The sequence below is a fragment of the Petaurus breviceps genome, unplaced genomic scaffold, assembly GCF_028583685.1.
Source record: "Petaurus breviceps papuanus isolate PSGF00001 unplaced genomic scaffold, PetGlider_PUasm1.0 90845, whole genome shotgun sequence".
Lineage (NCBI taxonomy): Eukaryota > Metazoa > Chordata > Mammalia > Diprotodontia > Petauridae > Petaurus > Petaurus breviceps.
Genome location: NW_027187359.1, coordinates 659,264 through 677,704, shown reverse-complemented (window position 1 = coordinate 677,704; position 18,441 = coordinate 659,264). Strand labels below are relative to the sequence as shown.

At 38.2% G+C, this 18,441-nt stretch overlaps 1 protein-coding gene across 2 annotated transcripts in view; it reads right to left on the bottom strand.

Moving 5' to 3' along the window:
• Window positions 1–18,441, bottom strand: part of STK4 (serine/threonine kinase 4) — a 116,018-nt gene that overhangs the window by 78,478 nt on the left and 19,099 nt on the right. For both annotated transcript variants that reach the window (XM_069071840.1, XM_069071839.1), the window contains exons 5-9: window positions 17,737–17,901; window positions 12,210–12,377; window positions 10,579–10,716; window positions 8,004–8,132; window positions 4,489–4,675 (exon numbers count right to left, since the gene is read on the bottom strand). In XM_069071840.1, coding sequence (XP_068927941.1) covers window positions 4,489–4,675; window positions 8,004–8,132; window positions 10,579–10,716; window positions 12,210–12,377; window positions 17,737–17,901 — 787 coding nt within the window. The remainder of the gene's footprint in view (window positions 1–4,488; window positions 4,676–8,003; window positions 8,133–10,578; window positions 10,717–12,209; window positions 12,378–17,736; window positions 17,902–18,441) is intronic.

The window sequence follows — 18,441 nt, the reverse complement described above, 5'->3', positions numbered from 1 at the left end:
AGATAGATAGATAGATAGATAGATAGATAGATAGATAGATAGATAGAAATGTTAAAATATATTTAAGTTATGACAATTCATAACAATAGTCTACTAAGGTATGAAGGACTTGTGGAGCATGATGGTGAAGGTAGCACACATACTAATGAAATCATACAGTTTGGAAAAATAGAAGTATTTGTACCCTAAGTCAAAATTAATGATAATTTCCAAAGGATACCCTATTTACCTATTTGAGCCAAATGGTAAAATAACAGTTGCAGCAACAACAGCAAGAAGAAAAATAACAAAATTATAAGCTCTACTCATCTGTCATTATATAAAAGGCAGTTTTAAAATATTAACAAAAATAGAACCTCTGACCCAGTGACATCTTCAACAAACAGCATTCCATGGAACATCACAAATATCTTTGGATTCTACTTTGAATGAATAGGAACATGCAAAATTTGGATGCTTGCCAATTATAGTCCCTCTTTACAGGAATCTTCATGACATTGGGTAGATAGATCACAAGACCTAAAGTCAAAAAGACCTGAGTTTGAATTCTAGTTACTAACCATGAGGCCCAAGGTAAATCGCTGAATCATTTCTTTTCCCTTAACCCTGCTGCCCTCCCACCAGTGTTTCACTCCATACTCTATGCAGGATTGGGATGGGCCATCTCAAGTGGCCTGATCTATATATATCTAGCCACCCAGATGACTATGGAGGAGAAAGTGAGGCTAATCTCTGTGCACAGTCCTCCCTCATTAAAATCCAATTCACTAGCAAGTCTTATCATCATCTTCCTGATGACATGGTCCTCTTCCAGAACTAAGGACAAACCACAATCTGTGAATAGTCCAAGCTACCCCACAGGGGACCCAACTGGCCAGTTCCAGTTGGGAAACTAGCCTACTCTTTTCTTCTCCTTTCCTCTCCTCTCTCCACATTGAGTATCATGCCCTTACTTGAGGGTTCTCTGCACAAAGGAAGGTAAATTTTGATAGCCAAAATCTACCCTACCCTTGATATCTTAGGGTTTATTGACCAGATTTCTTTCTTAAAGATCATGCTTCAAAACCAATTCACTCTGGCTCTCATTGATTGACCAGCAATAGGTCTCTGCTCAAGCATCACTTAAGGGTTATTTTTAGGCCCTGATGGCCCTCCACATTTCTTAAGTTGCCATGGCTAAAAAGCTAATTTTGTGTTGGAGGTGGCATAGTAGACTGGGCATCTAGACTTGGAGTAAGGAAGACCTGAGTTTAAATACTGTTCTGAAAACATTAGTTGTATGACCTAGGGCAAGTCACTTAATCTCTCTGAGCCTCAGTTTCCTCATTTGTACAATGAAGAGGCTGGACTCAATTGCCTCTAATGTCCTTTCTAGCTCTAAATCTTATGATCCTAGCATGGTGATTTTTTGTTAATTTTGGTCGTTGGATGGCAGATACACTGTCTACCACCAGGACAGTATTTAAAGCTTTTCCAGCCTGCTAAGATAGAAAGGCTGGAGCTTGCCCTCTTGGCTTAACCTTCAAGAACTCATGGTCATTTCTACATCATGAAGATGCAATGGAAAAAGACTACTGAAGCAAGCATATAACTTTAAAGTGAAAGGAGATCAGTGGCAAATACCAAGTGCCATCATGAGGGGTGACTGACTATGTGTGAGTCTGACAGAGAGGGGAGTAAGGAAATATGAAATGCAGTACCATGTCTTGTTTGTACTAAAAAACACTGTCAGTGAGCCAATGAATGAACAGTTTAGTTACTGAAGCTTTTCTGGGAGTAGAATACCAAGAACAAATTAGAAATGGTGCAGGAGAGAGGTACCTTTTCAAAGGTAGAATGGGCTGCCACAGGGGGTAGTAAATTCTCTGTCACTTAAGGATTTCAAGTGGCAGCTGGAATCACTTAACAGGGATGGAATGGAGGAGATGGTCAAGTAGTTACAGGTTAAAATAGAAGCCCTGTAATCCTCATAGTTGAAGGAAGGGAGAGAAAGGAAGGGAGAGACAGAGGGAAAGGGGGTGGGGGGAGGGAAGGAGGGAGAGGGAGACAGAGAGGAAGTTGAGGGAGAGAGGGAGAGGGAAGGAAGGGAAGGAAAAAGAAAAAGAGAGAGAGAGACAGAGAGAGAGACAGCGAGAGAGAGACAGAGAGAAAGAGAGACAGAAAGAAAGAGAGAGAAAGAGAGAGAGAGAGAGAGAGAGAGAGAGAGAGAGAGAGAGAGAGAGAGAGAGAGAGAGAGAGAACGAGAACTCATTTACTTTTATCTCACTAAAGTAATTTTAAAAGCCTAGGTCATATTTAACCTTTCCAAATTGGCATATCAAGATTCTAATCTCTAGGGCGGCTAGGTGGCGCAGTGAATAGAGCACTAGCCCTGGAGTCAGGAGGACCTGAGTTCAAATCCAGCATCAGTCACTTAACACAAAAACTAGCCATGTGACCTTGGGCAAGTCACTTAACCCCAATTGCCCTCCAAAAAAAAAGATTCTAATCTCTGTCATTCTGGACAGACAGAGGCTGGAAAAAAGGTGACAGTGGGGCAGCATGCAAGCCAGGACTTTCATAAAAAGGGACTGTAATCTCTCCACAAGAAGCAGCTCTTAACTAAGGTAGGGAAGGTAGAGTAATGGCAGTGATCAGTGTTTGCCATAGTTGGCTATGACTAGGAGAAGCAATGACAGTCATTAAAATGACACAAGATAGGAGAGTTGAAGTATTCCTAGCTGTTCTTGGCTTTATTTATTTCTGTCTGTGCCCTTGGACAAATTATACACTGTTTCTTCTGTGAGATTAAACAGCAAACACCACTGCAGCTTTGAGAATATCAATTTCCCTTGGAAGGGTGTCTGAAGATCGTTCGAAGAAAAATCTTAAGACAAAACAAGGAAAAGTCTGCTTTCTATACTACTTAACTAGAAAAGAAAAAAGACTGAATTAGTAATAAGACTAGGGTTCAAATCCTACCTCCATCATTCAATTCGTCATTTCCTCCCTCTGAGCCTCAGTTTTTCCAATATGTAAAATGAAGGAGTTGTACTAGATTGTATCTACTACATCTTCTAGTTCATCATGCCATGTGGTAGAGAAAAGCCTTGTAGTACAAGACTGAGGTTTGAATCTGAGGTCTGATGTTTATGAGCTCTGTACCGGGCAAATCACTGAACCCCTCCAAACTTCATCTATAAAATGAGGCTCATACTACTTAAGCTACCAACTCACAGGATTGTTAAAGGAAAATGAAACCTAAAGCAATGTGTTTGTGTGTGTGTTATTTATTTTCTTTTTATGTTCTAAGTTCCTATAGCCCTCCAGTACCTTCCAGGTATCTTTCTAAGGTATCTTTCTGACCTAACCTTATATGATTTCCCTAAACAAGTTCCAAGGCAGAGTCATCATTTTTCTTCAAGTCAATCCATCCAATTCAACAAACATTGAATTACCAAGTGAATTAAGGCTTGGGGGCAATTTGATTAAAGTTATTAAACTGAAGAGTAATATGAAGGGTAATTCTCTAAAAAAAAAAACAACAACCCTATAAGCTATATTTACACACTACTACCAGGAAAGAGTTTTAGAAAGGGATATCAAAAGTTTAGGCAATCTTCTCATACTCTTGGGTAGATTTCCTAATGGAAATGATCTAATTTCCTCCTGGAACAAAATAAAATCATTGTCCTGGCATCGTTGTGGCCACAAAATTTTTTTTTTAAAGACCATAGTCCTACAGTAGTATCAATGTTACATTGTTTATCTGCAATAATATAAAAAATTATTTAAATGCTCGGTTTATTACAGAGCTCCCTCTACTGGCCCCACATCATTATACACTTCAAAGAAACCACAACAGTCTCAATATTGCCTTCAGGACAGGGGTTTTTGCTCTGGGATTCATGAACTTAAAAAATACTTTGATAGCTGCTTTACTTTGCAAAGTTCTTCTTTGTAAATAAAATATTTTATTACATGCACTTAAGAACATTATTCTAAGAAGGGATTCTCAGACCACTTCACAGAATGCCAAAGAGTCTGATACCAAAAAACACAAGGGCACCCCTGCACAAGGAAGAGGTAGCATGGAAGCAGGAAAAGATGACTGGGAATCAGGAGACTTGGATTTCAGTGCCAGCCCTGCCACTTTCTGGGTAATCTCAGACAAGTCACCTCCCCTCTCTGGCCTTCAAGCACTTCATCTGTAAAATAAAGGGGCTGGCTAGACAGATTTTCAGGTTTCCTCTAGTTCTAATATTCTATTAAATCAAGGAAACACAGAAGGAAGGATATAAAAGCAATATCATTAGAGAAGTTAGAAGAGACTGGGGGGAAGAAGTTAAGACTTGGTATAATAGGAAGGATCTCACCCCCCTTTTTTACTCTATGGGATGGAAAGAGAAGAAAGACAAGAAACCAGCAACATATTTGATAAGGAACAGCTCTTCGCTGAAGCACTGACACAGCTTATCTTCTGACTCAGTTTGTCTATCAATCACTTACTTTTCATAGTCCCTTCCTCCTCCTCCTCTTCAGTGTTGATCACCATTGTGCCCAATTGTGATGGCAAAGTATCATCATGTTCTATCATGGTATTGGCTCCATCACTCAGGGTACTGGCAGCTCGTACCGTGCCGGTCTCATCTCCAACAGCACGAACCATCGTGCCTGAATCGGTTTCATCCTCCTCCTGTTAAGAGTGCAATGCCCAGAAAAAAGCTGATTTACATTACAATGAATCATAACTGAGCTCTCACATCTGACTACCAGAGTATACCATGCAAAAAGATGACAGCTAAAGGACTGTCTAACCTCAGGGGACTGGGAGCAAAGTCATTTCATCTCATTCAGATTTGGTACAGTAAAAGGAGTATGGACCAACTGAGAACCAGAAAACTAGGGTTCTAATCCCAACTCAATGCATCACTTCAGAGAAAGAAGTCTCTTCCCTTCTCTGGGCCTTAGAATCCTCACTAAAAATGAAGAGGTTGGATTATATTCTTCAAAAACCCAGCTGTGAGTATTCCTGCCATTTATACAGGCTACAAACCTTCTAAGGCTTGGTGGCTGGTCTTTGAAAGTTCCTGTGGCCATAACCCTTAGCACTCTACGGTCAATCTGGCAAAGAGTCTCTTGGACCTTAACTATGTTGGTCCTTGAATGACAAATACAGAGTTATTTCCTGGGCCTATATTAGAAGTGTTTTCAGCTTGGCAGGACCTGCTGAGGCTTATGCATAATGGATGGATAAGACCCAGATCACCTCCATACTCTAATGACTTATAAAAGAAAATCTTTATTGTATGATGCTAAGTACAGTATGGGGCAGCAAGGTGGCACAGTGGATAGAGCACTGGGCCTGGAGTCAAGAGAACACAAGTTTAAATAGATATGAGGCCAGACCTCAGACACTTATTAGCTGTGTGACGCTAGGTAAGTCATTTAACCTCTGTTTGCCTCAGTTTCCTCATCTGTAAAATGAGGATAATAATAGCACCCACCTCCCAGAGTTGTTGTGAGGATCAAATAAGGTAATATTTATAAAGTACTGAGCAGTGCCTTGTACATAGCAAGGGCTATATAAATGTTAGCTACTATTATTATCATTATTATTATTATTATTAAGTAGAAGATAAAGAAATATCAAGTAGCTATTTCCTAAACAATAAACAGGCAAAATATAAAATTTATAAAATGAACTTAATCTCAGGGGGGCAGCAGACCAAGTCTTGGAAGGGCACTTTATTAAATGCCACTGAAAAATAAAAAAACCTAGCTGAGTCATTTGGCCTCTTGGGGCATTAGTTTCTTCATTTGTAAAAGAGCAGTGGGGAATGAGGTTGGGTATGGAGTAAATGATCTCTCAGGTTTCTTTCAGCTCTAACTCCTATATCTTCCACTGGTTACAAAGCACAGAATATTAGTGTTAGAGAAGACCTGAGAGATCAATCATCTCATTTAACATATAGGGAAACTGAGGTCCAGAGAAGTGAGGTGGCTTGTTCACTTTATTACTTGTGTCACATAAATAAGAAGTAGACTTAAGATTCCATAGTGGTCCTGAAAGGCAAGAAATATGTGACCTTCTGCACCTCAAATCTTCCTCTTACTAGGTTACAATAACCAGATCACAAAGCCAATGGGACACTGTCACAGGAAGTCTTTAAATATAGAACGAAATGACAAATTGTTGGGATATCACAGAAGAGATTCAAATTTACATAAGGGTTGGACTAAATGGTCTCTGAGGTCCTTCCCAAGTGTCAATCAAGGAAGAGGGCTGGAGGAGATGGGAGTCCTTGGGCCTCCCAAGGAGAAAGGCACAAAGAAGGGGTGCCTCAAACGGGTATGGAGGGCCAGAGAAAGCAGTTTTCCAAACTGGAGGAATGGTTGGCCAGAGAGGTCTGACATCATTCATTCAGGTACTAAGAAGAATACCAGAACATGGAGAGACTTTCAGGACTTGGGACATCTGAATCACAGATACAGCTGGAAGGAAACTTGGATGTCATCTGGTCTAACCCTCTCACTGTACAGATAAGGAAAATGATTTGCCCAGGTCACAGAGAAAGTGTTAGAGTCATAACTTCAAATTAATTGAATGCAAATCCTCTGACTCCAGATGCAATGCTCTTTCCACTTCACCACGATAAGAAAGGGAAGATTCAGGGTACTGTGCTCTGGGTACTCACCATTATGGCCAGTTTACCTCAGAAGTGAAGCTCTTACACTCTCCCATAAATATGTGCATGCGTACATGTGAGCACACACACAGACACAGAGAAACAGAAACACAGATACAGACACATACACCCCCTTCTGAGGAGATGCCTGTCTGTCTTCTGATGATTAAAAATATGATCTAGTAAACAAAGAGTCAGAACGGCACAGTAAATAGAGGGCTGTCCTTGAAGTTTGAACCTGGGTTCCCATCCTATATTTGACAAACACCATCCAGTGTCCCAAGTTCCTCTCTACGACTAAGCTGCAGATAAGCTGTTGATCTGCATCCATGGAGTTTCCACACTGAAAGTTCTCCCCCACTGAGGAAATCACAGATCTGCATCGTTCCCTTTTTCCCACCAAATAAATGGGTCTAAAGAATTCTGAACTGGGAGCCAGGAGACTTGACTTTTGTTAGGACTCTGCTACTGGGAAAAACACTTTCCTTTTCTGGACCTCAGTTTCCTCCTGCTCAGTGAGTTGGACAAGCTAGGAGGTACTTTAAGTATGATCTAAGAATCCCTGGGAGTTTCCAAGAGTCTATCAGGTAGTTTGAGAGATCAATACTAAGACTTTATTTACCTATTAAAATACTTCTCTTTTTCCCAACTACACATTTGGGTAAGGCCAAATTTTTTTTATATACTTCAATCAGAACAATATAATAAAACTGAATGAATACAGAAGCAGATATGAGAACCCAGCTGTCTTCTATTAGGTCAGACATTAAAGAGATAATGCGAAGATATGTAAAACAATACCACTCTTCTTATTAAATTTTATTTTGTTTTGGAAAGTAGTTATTTTTTATTAAAAATGTGTTATCTATGTTAACATATGATAGGTTTATTATTATTACTTTTAAATGAGCAAACATTTTAAAATTTTATCAGTTTTCATTTCTAATTCAGTAAATACTGATAGATATAACTCATATAAAGAAAGCAATTTGGGGGTCTTCAATAATTTTTAAGAGGATAAAGGGGTCTGGAGTCCAAAAAATTTTAGAGCCACTGGATTAGATGATCTCTCAAGTTGACTATTCTATAATCTAAGGTCCCTTTCTAGTTTTGTCATTATGGGACAAGATAGCTAAAGCAGAAGCGCCTCAGGCGACCAAGAGAAAAACAAAACCAGTAACAGTTTTAGGAGAAACAGGAGAAGAAAGGAATGAGGCCAAGCTGAGGCTTCAGACCAGCGATAAGCCACCTGCCAAAAGGCCCTCTCCATGGCAGAGACAGATCTTAAGGGGCCTAACCATAGAGCCCAGAGACCCAGGGCTTTCTGACACTCACAGAGTTGTCATCGTCATCCTGATCCAGCTCTCGCTGCTGGGCTTCTTGGCGTTTCAGTTTGACATCCATGGCTTCATTAATCAAGTCCCGTAGTATTGATACTCCTTTTGCACTCTTAACAAATGGATGCTTGAAAAAAACAAGGGCAGCATACCATCAATATCGTGCTGTCGAAAGCACTTAAGCTCTGCGTACCACACAGTCCTGGACTGTAGATAGGAACATCTACCTCTACTCAACAGATTCTCTGCCAGAATGCCTCCCTCCCCTTACCCACCATGTTCACAACTGAGCCATCCTTCAAAGCCCAGGTCAAACTGAACCTTCCTCAGGAGGACACCTATGGCTGACAATGAGCTCTCCCTCCCCTAAACTTCTATACACTTAGCATCAAAACCACTCACCAAAGACTTAATGATATACTACTGCCTTGGGATAAAGTGTGCATTGCCATCCTGTATGATTATTTAACATTTCTTTGTATATCTGGCAAAAGCCTTAGCCTTGGAGTCTGGAGATCAAGATCACAGACTCAGTTTCGCCCCTGACATATCTTGTGTGACTTTGGTTCCAGTTATTTCCTTTCTCTGGGCCTCAGTTCCCTCACACATATATGAATTAGGAAGAATAACATCGGCACACCCTCCCTCAGAGGGCTAGTGTGAAGACAATACTTTATAAACTCTAAAGTCCTCCATAAACGTGAGTTCTTATTATTCTTGTCTCCTCAAAGAAACTGTCTGCTGGTTGAGTGTACTCATGTCTCATGCTACAGTGAACCTTCCCCCAAAGTCTAATACAGTTACTAGACACATTGACACCAGATTGTGAAAATAGAAGTTCACCTTTGGGCTCATAAAATTAGCAATTATGTAAATATGGCAAGTCACTTAAATCTTCATGAAGCTCAGTGTCTTCATCTGTAAAATGGGGATCACAGTACTATTGTGAGGCAACTATGAAGTAGAAGGTAAGTATGACTTCTTAGTAACAAGAGTAGTAAAGGATGCACCATAAAATATTTCTCAACAAATGAATGGCAATGATATGGAAGAGTAATAAACAACCCTTGAAATAAAAGAAACTGCATCTTACAAAAGAACTGCATGAGAAGGGCAAATGATTAATAAAGAGAAAATTTCCTATACATGTACCATTAGAGTGTAAGTTCTTAACCTTGGTATAGCCAGTGACCAGCACATCTCTGTGCACAAATTAAATAAATATTTGTTTAATTAAGTTAACTAGGAGTCAGGAGAGCTGGGTCAGACTATGCTCCAAACTGGCCTATGACCCTTGGTATGTCCCTTCTTCTTTCTGGGTTTGTTTCCACATCTAGAAAAGGAGGGTCTTGATCTTAATGACTGAAAGGCCTTTCCTAGTTCTAACATTCTATGGCTTACAGTTATAAGAATTCATTTTTTGGGGGCGGCCAGGTAGCACAGCGAGTAAGAGCACTGGCTCCAGTGTTGGGATGACATGTGGATCGAATCTGGGCTCAGACACTTAGCATCCACCCAAATACACCTGGCTGTGTAACCTTGAGCAAGTTACTTAACCCTAACTGCTTTAAAAAAAAAAAAAAGAATTCACTTTTTTGTAAGCCAGAGTTATTTTATTCAACTTTATAATTAATTATGAAACATTTAACAAAAAAATTATTTTTAAGCCAGATCACTTTCTTCCCAACTTGTAAGACATAGGCTAAAGGCAAATAAAATCAAGATCACTTATGAGTCTACGATTAATGGTCACATGTTCCATGCACATAGTCACAAAATAATAAATGAGGTAGGGTGATTCTGTGGGAAAAGTGCCAGTTTCAAATCCCAGCTCTGCAATTATTATCTTAATCAGGTGATCATGGGCAAATCATAAACTCACTGAGACTCACTTCCTCATCTATAAAATGGGGATAATAATCCACATGACACTATAAGGAAAGTATTTTGTGAACAAATTATCGTCCTGTTCAAAGATGCTCTAAGGAGGGGCGGCTAGGTGGCGCAGTGAATACAGCACTGGCCCTGGAATCAGGAGGATCTGAGTTCAAATCTGACCTCAGACACTTGACACACTTACTAACTGTGTGACTTTGGGCAAGTCACTTAACCCCAATTGCCCTTCAAAAAGCAAAAAGCAAAAAGATGCTCTAAGGAAGAGCCCTTGGGAGGTGGTGGTTTGCCCAGTCACCTGGCCAGTAAGGGCTACTCTAAAGTCATACTAGTCACTTCTTCCTCAATTATTAAACCCCAAGCTTTTTTTTTTTTTTTTTTGCTTTTTGGAGGGGGAAGGTAGGACAATTGGGATCAAGTGACTTACCCAAGGTCACATGGCTAGTAAGAGTTAAGTGTTTGAGGCCAGATTTGAACTCAGGTCCTCCTGACTCCAGGGCCGGTACTCTATTCACTGCGCCACCTAGCCGCCCCATCCCAAGCTTTTTCAAATATCACTTCAGACTTTACTTAACCTCCTCTGCCTTAAGATACCTCTGCAATGCCAAGAAAAATTACCATTTATCCCCCTCACATGTTCCAGTCTATCACTAGGGACCCTGGCCAGATAAGTTCCATACCTGAAGGAGCTGTGTAGCTGTGGCCCGGTGCTCAGGGCTCTTCACAAGACACTGCTTCACAAAATCAGCAAAGCTGTCAGACCAGAGCTCTGGTTTTCGGAAAGTGGGAGGGGGATTTGTAGGAATCATGAAGATGGCCTGAAACAAAAAGTTTTTCAAAGGGGGAAAAAGTGATACCTCATTAGAAATCTTATTAGGGAAGTTGATAAAAAATGAAATTTAAAATTGAAGGCAGAAACCATGTATTCTGTATCTGTGCCTACATCTGAATCTACGCAGCACAGCACATTACATACACCAGGCATTTTTACAAAGAATCATAGAAAATAAGTGAATGAATGAAAAAAGACTTCATTCTTTCCACAAATGTGCCCCACTAGATACTAATAAAAGTCTAAATATTTCAAAGCAGTGAGACTTTGGAGTCATTTTCCACCTCTTCCTTATCCATGTCTTTCTGAAACTTATACTATCCCATCCAGAATTATTTTTGGTTCATTTCAGATGCGCTGCTGCCTCTTGGTAGTCACTACGAGCAGTCTCTGAAAGTCAGCAGCCAATTCCAAAGGTTATGAATGCCCAAAGGATTCCCAGAGTATCTTCTCACCCTACCCCACTGGCAGCCACCCCTTACCGAAAATCTCGGGACTGGAATGAGAGTTCTAGTTCCAGCAGGACTACTAACTCACTGGGTGGCCTCAGCCGAGTCATCTCCTTTTCAATTTTGGCTTCTCCATTTGTCAAACAAGGGGGATTGCAGTAAGTGACTTCTAAGGTCTTTTCCACTTCCAGAATTTTATTATTCTATAACCTTTGGCATTCACCAAATAACCAATATAACCAATGCTGATTATATTTCAAATTGGTTCCAATACCACATTCCTTAAAGAGAATTAATGAGATTAGCTAAACATTTTTAAACTAATTGGAAACACCTGAACAAAATCATGAGCTAGCATAGTCATGAAGTAGTGGTGTTATATGCTGCAGTTAAATTTTTTGATGTCAAAATTGTTATCCTGTGAGTTTCCAGGAAAGAGAAAATTATAACTTTTCTAAAATAAAACTTTTGGCAGAAATGATAAAAATTATTTCATTTTAAAATAAGTTTCCATAGAAGTATAAACCTCCCCTCCCATCTCTCTCCTCTTCCATCCACTCGTGCAAAATACCAAACTATGAAAAATTTTTCACTTAGACACACAGATACACTTGGAAAAAATTCTCCCTAAAGAGAAACTGACTAGCACCAATTATTCCTTGGGTATGCTATTCAACAGTAAGAGTATAATGTATAAGAGATAGGAATCTAAAGGATCAAAGCCAACTTTTTGATGTAAATCAGAGTTAGGAATCTGTGCTAGCTAAGAATCCAAAGCATGTGCCTCTCTGGGTCTTCCACCCGCTTCCATCTGGCTTTAATATTCATGTGTAGTAACTCAATATGTGACTTGGAAAATTCACTTTTCCACCTCTAGGCGACAGGCCTAAAACAAAGGCATGGGATTAAATGTTTCCTAAATTCTTTTACAGCTCTGATAGTCTGGCTTCCTGTCCTTTCCATTTCTGACACTCACAAAACTATGAACCAATCAGAAACTATCTCATTAGTTTTCCATCAATTTCCTCACCCTCATTGGATGGATATCAGCATATGGGGGTTTTCCTTCTGCCATTTCAATAGCAGTGATTCCCAATGACCAGATATCTGCTACACAGTTGTATCCAATTTCCTGGATCACTTCTGGAGCCATCCAGAATGGTGTTCCTATCACTGTATTTCGTTTTGCCATTGTATCCTAAATAGGAAGCAGAAGAAAAAAAACATGAAATAATAAAAGCAATGGCAGAAATGGAGTTGTAAGCAGAAGAATAAGAGGTGTTTTTTCCCCCTATTTGTATTTTCATTAAAAAAAACTAAACAATTCATTCAATAGCTTTGCCTGAACTGTAAAGTTTTCTCATTCAATGTGAACTCCCTCATCTGAACTCACAATATTCTATACTCCTTTTAAATACTTATTCCATTCTAATTTGAATTATATTTATCTGTGTCCATGACCAACCAATTTTATAAGACTGGTATGGGTAGTGGAGAGCAGACCCACCTAGAAATTAGAAGGTTTGTCACTAAGTTATTGTGCTGACTCATTCTTTACCTACCTAGTTTATTTTAAATTTGTTTTTAGCCTTCATTTTTCAAAATTTTGAGCTCTAAATACTCTCATGATAACGAAATACCAACTTGTTCTGCCACACCCTAATTGATGGGTATCCTCTCAATTTCCAATTCTTTGCCACTACAAAAAGAGCTACTATAAATATTTTTTACATATGGGTCCTTTTTCCCTTTTCTTTGATCTCTTTGGGATATCTAGTAGTGGTACTGGTAGGTCAAAGGGTATGCATAGTTTGACAGCCCTTTGGGCACAGTTCTATACAGTTCTTCAGAATGGCTGAACAAGTATACAAATCCATCAACAATGAGCCTATTTTGGGGTGGCTAGGTGGTGCAGTGAATAGAGCATCGGCCCTGGAGTCAGGAGGACCACTCAAACAACACAAAAACTAGCCTTGTGACCTTGGGCAAGTCACTTAACCCCAATTGCCCTACCTTCCCTCCTCCAAAAAAAAAATGCGCCTATTTTTTCACATCCCCTCTAGCATGTCATTTTCTTTCTCTGTCTTGTTAGCCAATCTGAATTAAGAGTTATCTTAATTTTCATTTCTGTAATCAGGAGTGATTCAGAGCATTTTTTCATGTGATAGCTTTGATTTCTTCTTCTGAAAACTGCCTGTTCATATCCTTTGATCATTTACCAACCAGGGAATGAGCTCTTATTTTTATAGATTTGGTTCAGCTTCTTACATATTTGAAAGATGAGGCTTTTATAAGAAAAATACTATACATTTCCCCTCCAATTTCCTCCTAATTTTTGGATACATTGGTTTTGTTTGTAAAAAACCTTTTTAATTTCATGTAATCAAAATTATCTATTTTGCTTCCCATGATCCTCTCTATCTCTTGTTTGGTCATAAATTCTTTCCTTATCTATGGATCAGACAAGTAAATTTTCCCATGCTCCCCTAACTTATGATGATACTTTATGTCTAAATCATTTATCCATTTTGACCTTATTTCAATATGTAGTTTAAACTGTTGGTCTGTGACTAATTTCTGACAAGCTCCTCTTCAGTTTTCCCAATAACTTTGGTCAAACAGTGAGTTCTTTCCCCAAAAGCTTAGATCTTTAGGTTTATCAAAAATTATATTACTAGTCATTTACTACTATGTATTATGTACTAAATCTAAGCCATGATTCACTACTCTATTTTTTAGGCAGTACCAAATTGTTCTGACACTTTGTAATATAGCTTGAAATCTAGTACTATTAGGCCAGCCACCTTCCTTTATTGTTTCCATTGATTCCCTTGATATTCTTGACCATTCATTCTTCCAGAGAAATTTTATTTTTTTTCCTAGTTCTATAAAATAATTCTTTAGTAGTTTGACAGGCATGGCACTGAATAAGTTAATTTGGGTAGAATTGTTATTTTTAATATATTGGCTTGGTCTACCCATGAGCGATTGCTCATGTTCTGTCTTTATTTGTATGAAAAGTGTCCTATAAAAACTTAGACATACAAGAACTAATGCAAAGTGAAATAAGCAGAACCAAGAGAACATCGTAAAGAGTAACAGCAACATTGTGCAATGATCAACTATGACTGACTTAGCTCTTCTCAGAAATATAATTATCCAAGACAATTTCAAAAGACTCATGATGGAAAATGCTATGCACATCCAGAGAAAGAACTGATGGAGTCTGAATGCAGATCGAAGTATACCATTTTCACTTTATTTTTTTCATGGTTTTTAACTTTTGAAAACTGTAATTGCTTTACAAACGGTTTCTTCTTTCATAATATGACTAATGTGGTAACAGGTTTTACATGATTGCACATATATTTGGAACTTGAAATTTTATAAAAATGAATGTTAAAAATTTCTATATGTAATTGGAAAAATAAAACAATACATACATACATACATACATACATACTTACATACACACAGAAAAGGGTTCTGTATATAGTCCCTGTGTTTGTCTCAGCAAATAGACTCCCAAGTAGTTTACATTGTTTGCAGTTATTTAAATGAAATTTCTTTATCTCTTTGCTACTGGGTTTTGCTGGTAGCATATAAAAATGCTGATGAATCAAGTGGGTTTATTTATATTCTGCAACTTTGCTGAAGTTATTAATTGTTTCAATTAGTTTTTAAGTTGATTCTCTGGGGGTTCTCTAAGTATACTATCACATTATCTGCAAAGAATGATAGCTTTGTTTCCTCACTGCCTACTTTTATTCCTTCAATTTCTTTTTCTTGTCTTATTGTTATAGCTAGCATTTCTAATACAATATTGAATAATAATGGCAATAATGGACATTCTTGACTCACCCCTGACCTTACCAAGAAGGCTTCAAATGTATCCTCATTACAGATAATGCTTGCTTTTAGTGTTAGATAATACTTACCATTTTTAGAAAGGCTTCATTTATGCCTATGCTTTCTAATGTTTTTAATAGGAATGGCTGTTGTATTTGGCAAAAGTTTTTTCTGCATCTATTGGGATAATGATATATTGATATGGTTAATTATGCTGATAGCTTTACTAATACTGAACTAGCCCTACAGTCCTAATATAAAACCCACCTAATCATAGTGTATGATCTTTGTCGTATATTGCTGTAATCTCCTGGTTAGTATTTTATTTTAAAATTTTGCATGAAAATTCATTAGGGAAATTGGTCTATAACTTTCTTCCTGTTTTGGCTCTTTCTGGTTCAGATATCAAAACCATATCTGTGCTATAAAAGGAACTTGGTAGGACTCCTTTACCTATTTTTTCAACCAGTTTATACAGTATTGGGATTAAGATGTTCGGTAGAAGTCATTTGTAAATCCACCTGGTGTTGGGGATTTTTCCTTAGGGGGTTTATTTATGGCTTGTTTAATTTCTTTTTCTAAAATGGAACTAAATATTTTATTTTTTCTTCTGTTAATCTGGGCAATTTATATTTTTGTAAATATTCATTTTCATGTAGATTGTCAGTTTTACTGGTATTTAATTGGTTAAAATAACCCTTAATAACTAATTTCATCTTTATTGGTGGGCAGTTTTCCTTGATAATTTCTTGAAATAGGATATCTATGAATTCTCAAAATATGACTTATCATGGCTTTCAGATAGTCCAATAATTCTTAAATTATTTATCCTCAACCTATTTGCCAAGTCAGCTGTTTTTCCAATGAGATATTTCACATTCCCCCCTCCCTTTTTTCATTCTTCTGACTTCTTTTTTAATTGTTTCTTGATGTGTCATGGAAACATTGGCTTCGTCTCACTCAATTCTAATTTTTAAGGAATTATTTTCTTCAGTGAGTTTTTTGTACCTTCTTTTCCATTATTGTTTTCTTTTTTTAAAATAAATAAATTTATTTTTAGTTTTCGACATTCACTTCCATAAGTTTTAAATTTTCTCCATCTCCCTCCCCTCCCCAGTGCCCAAGATGGTGTGCAATCTGATATAGGCTCTACATACACATTCTTAATAAACATATTTTCACATTAGTCATGCTATACAGAAGAATGTGAATGAATGGGAGGAAACATGAAAATGAAAAAATAAAACAAAACAAAAGAGAGCAAATAGTATGCTTTGATCTGCATTCAGGCTCCATATTTCTTTCTCTGGGTGTGGATGGCATTTTTAAGAAATTATTTTCATCAGTGAGGTTCCATACCTCTTTTACTATCTGGTCAATTCTGTTTTTTAAATGTTATTTTCCTCAATATTTTTGTACCTTTTTTGCCAAGCTTTTAACTGATTTTTCATAACTTTCCTGTATTGCTCTCACTTCTTTTCCCAATTTTTCCTCTACTGCTCACATTTGATTTTTAAAATCATTTTTAGCTCTCCCAAGAATTCTTTTTGGACTTATGTCCAATTCACTTTTTTTCCATTGTTTTTAACTGTTTTGATATCGTTATCCTCTTCTGAGTTAGTGTCTTGATCTTCTCTGTCACTATAGCAACTTTTTTGATCAAGTTCTTTATGTTAAACTTTTTGACCTATGTCAGGCACTGGAGAAAGAGGAATTGGAAATGTGTGGGAAAAGTGGTTGAAAGTCCACTCCTGGAAGGTGGAGCACAGAAGTGCAGAGGGGTTGGGCAAAATGTCCTGAGCACTAGCCTTTTTTGTGCTACTCTTTTCAGGCCTAGTTCTGGGTTTTTGAAGTTTTTAGTCCTTAGTCAGAAGAGGTCCCTGATCCCTTGTAGCCACAAGTGTTGTTGCCCCTCAGGGCCCATATTCTCTTGTGACAAAAAGTACTCTTTTCTGCCCTGGAGCTGTGACCCAGAAGTGGATATAGGCAATGCAGCTGTCAAACAGCACTGGTCCTTTGCTCAGTGCTAACACAGGGGTCCCCTGTAATTTCTCTCTGACCAGTTTCCTAATCACCTTACTGCCTCTGGCTTATAAACTCCTGAAATTGCTGCTGCTGTTGCCACCTCCAAGGCCCACAGCTGGTGTTGCCACCACAGGGAGAAGCCCTGGGTCAGCCCCCACCCCCAGTGTCACAGACCTTTCCTTCTGACTCCCTAAGTTGTCTTGGACTAGAAAAATATCTCACCCCAACCTTCTCTTGGCTCTGCCACTCCCGAATTCAGTTAGAGGCATTAGTTTTAAACTGTTTGGAGGGGATTGTTAGAAGAACTTGGCTGTAAGTGCTTCTTCTCTACCATCTTGGCTCCACCACTACCAGTCCTCTCTTATTCATTCTTGAAAAGCCCAATTCAATGACTACCTCTTCCAAGCTTTAACTGCCATCTTCCAGTCATTAACAATCATTTCTCTCAGATCTCAGAACCCTTTCAGAAACTTTATTGTTGTAATATTATAATTATTTGTATTGGTGTCTTCCAGGGCAGACTTTAATCCAAATAAGGTCAAGGATTATAATTTATCTAAAATCTGTATCCCTTCCTATGCCTGGCTGGCAGTGTATATCTAGAGAGTATACACTTAATAAATAATTGTTATATTATAGTTGTAGAGATAAGGGCTATCAAAACAAATAATTTCTATACTCACTGTAAGTTGACCTGCTACTCCAAAATCTGCAAGCTTTGCATGTCCTTCTGTATTTAGCAAGATATTTCCAGCCTTAATATCTCGGTGTATTTTTCTCATGAAATGAAGGTATTCAAGTCCTTTAAGAGTTGATTGTAATATTGTAGCTATTTCATCTTCTGTCAACTATGAAAAAATGGGAACAAAAAAAGTAAATACTGTACTAAAGTATAGTCTCAGTACATGAGGAAAGAGAAGAAAAATGAGATTAAAGTCATTATGACAAATAAAGTATTACCCACTGTAAACTATCCTAATAGGTCCTTGATTACAGGATCACAGATTCATAGCTAGAAGGAACCTTAAAAATCATCCAGGGCAACTCCCATTTCTTAGAGATGAGGAAACTTGAAGCCCAGAGTGATTAAATGCCTTGTCCCAAGTTCATACGATTAATAACCAGCAGTTAAGCATTTGAAACTAGGTCTTCCCATTCTAGACCCAACATTCTTTTTCATTATATTACCATGTCTTTCTAAGAATAATGATTGAGAGCCCCCTAAATGCTAAGCAGCTATATTTTCCAAAGCCTCAGTTTATCCAACACCATCTCTTACCCCTACTCCTGACCTGGCACTGGAGAAAGAGGAATTGGAAACATGTGGGAGAAGTGGTTTAAAGTCCACTCCTAGAGGGTAGAATATACAAGTGCTAAAATGGATAACA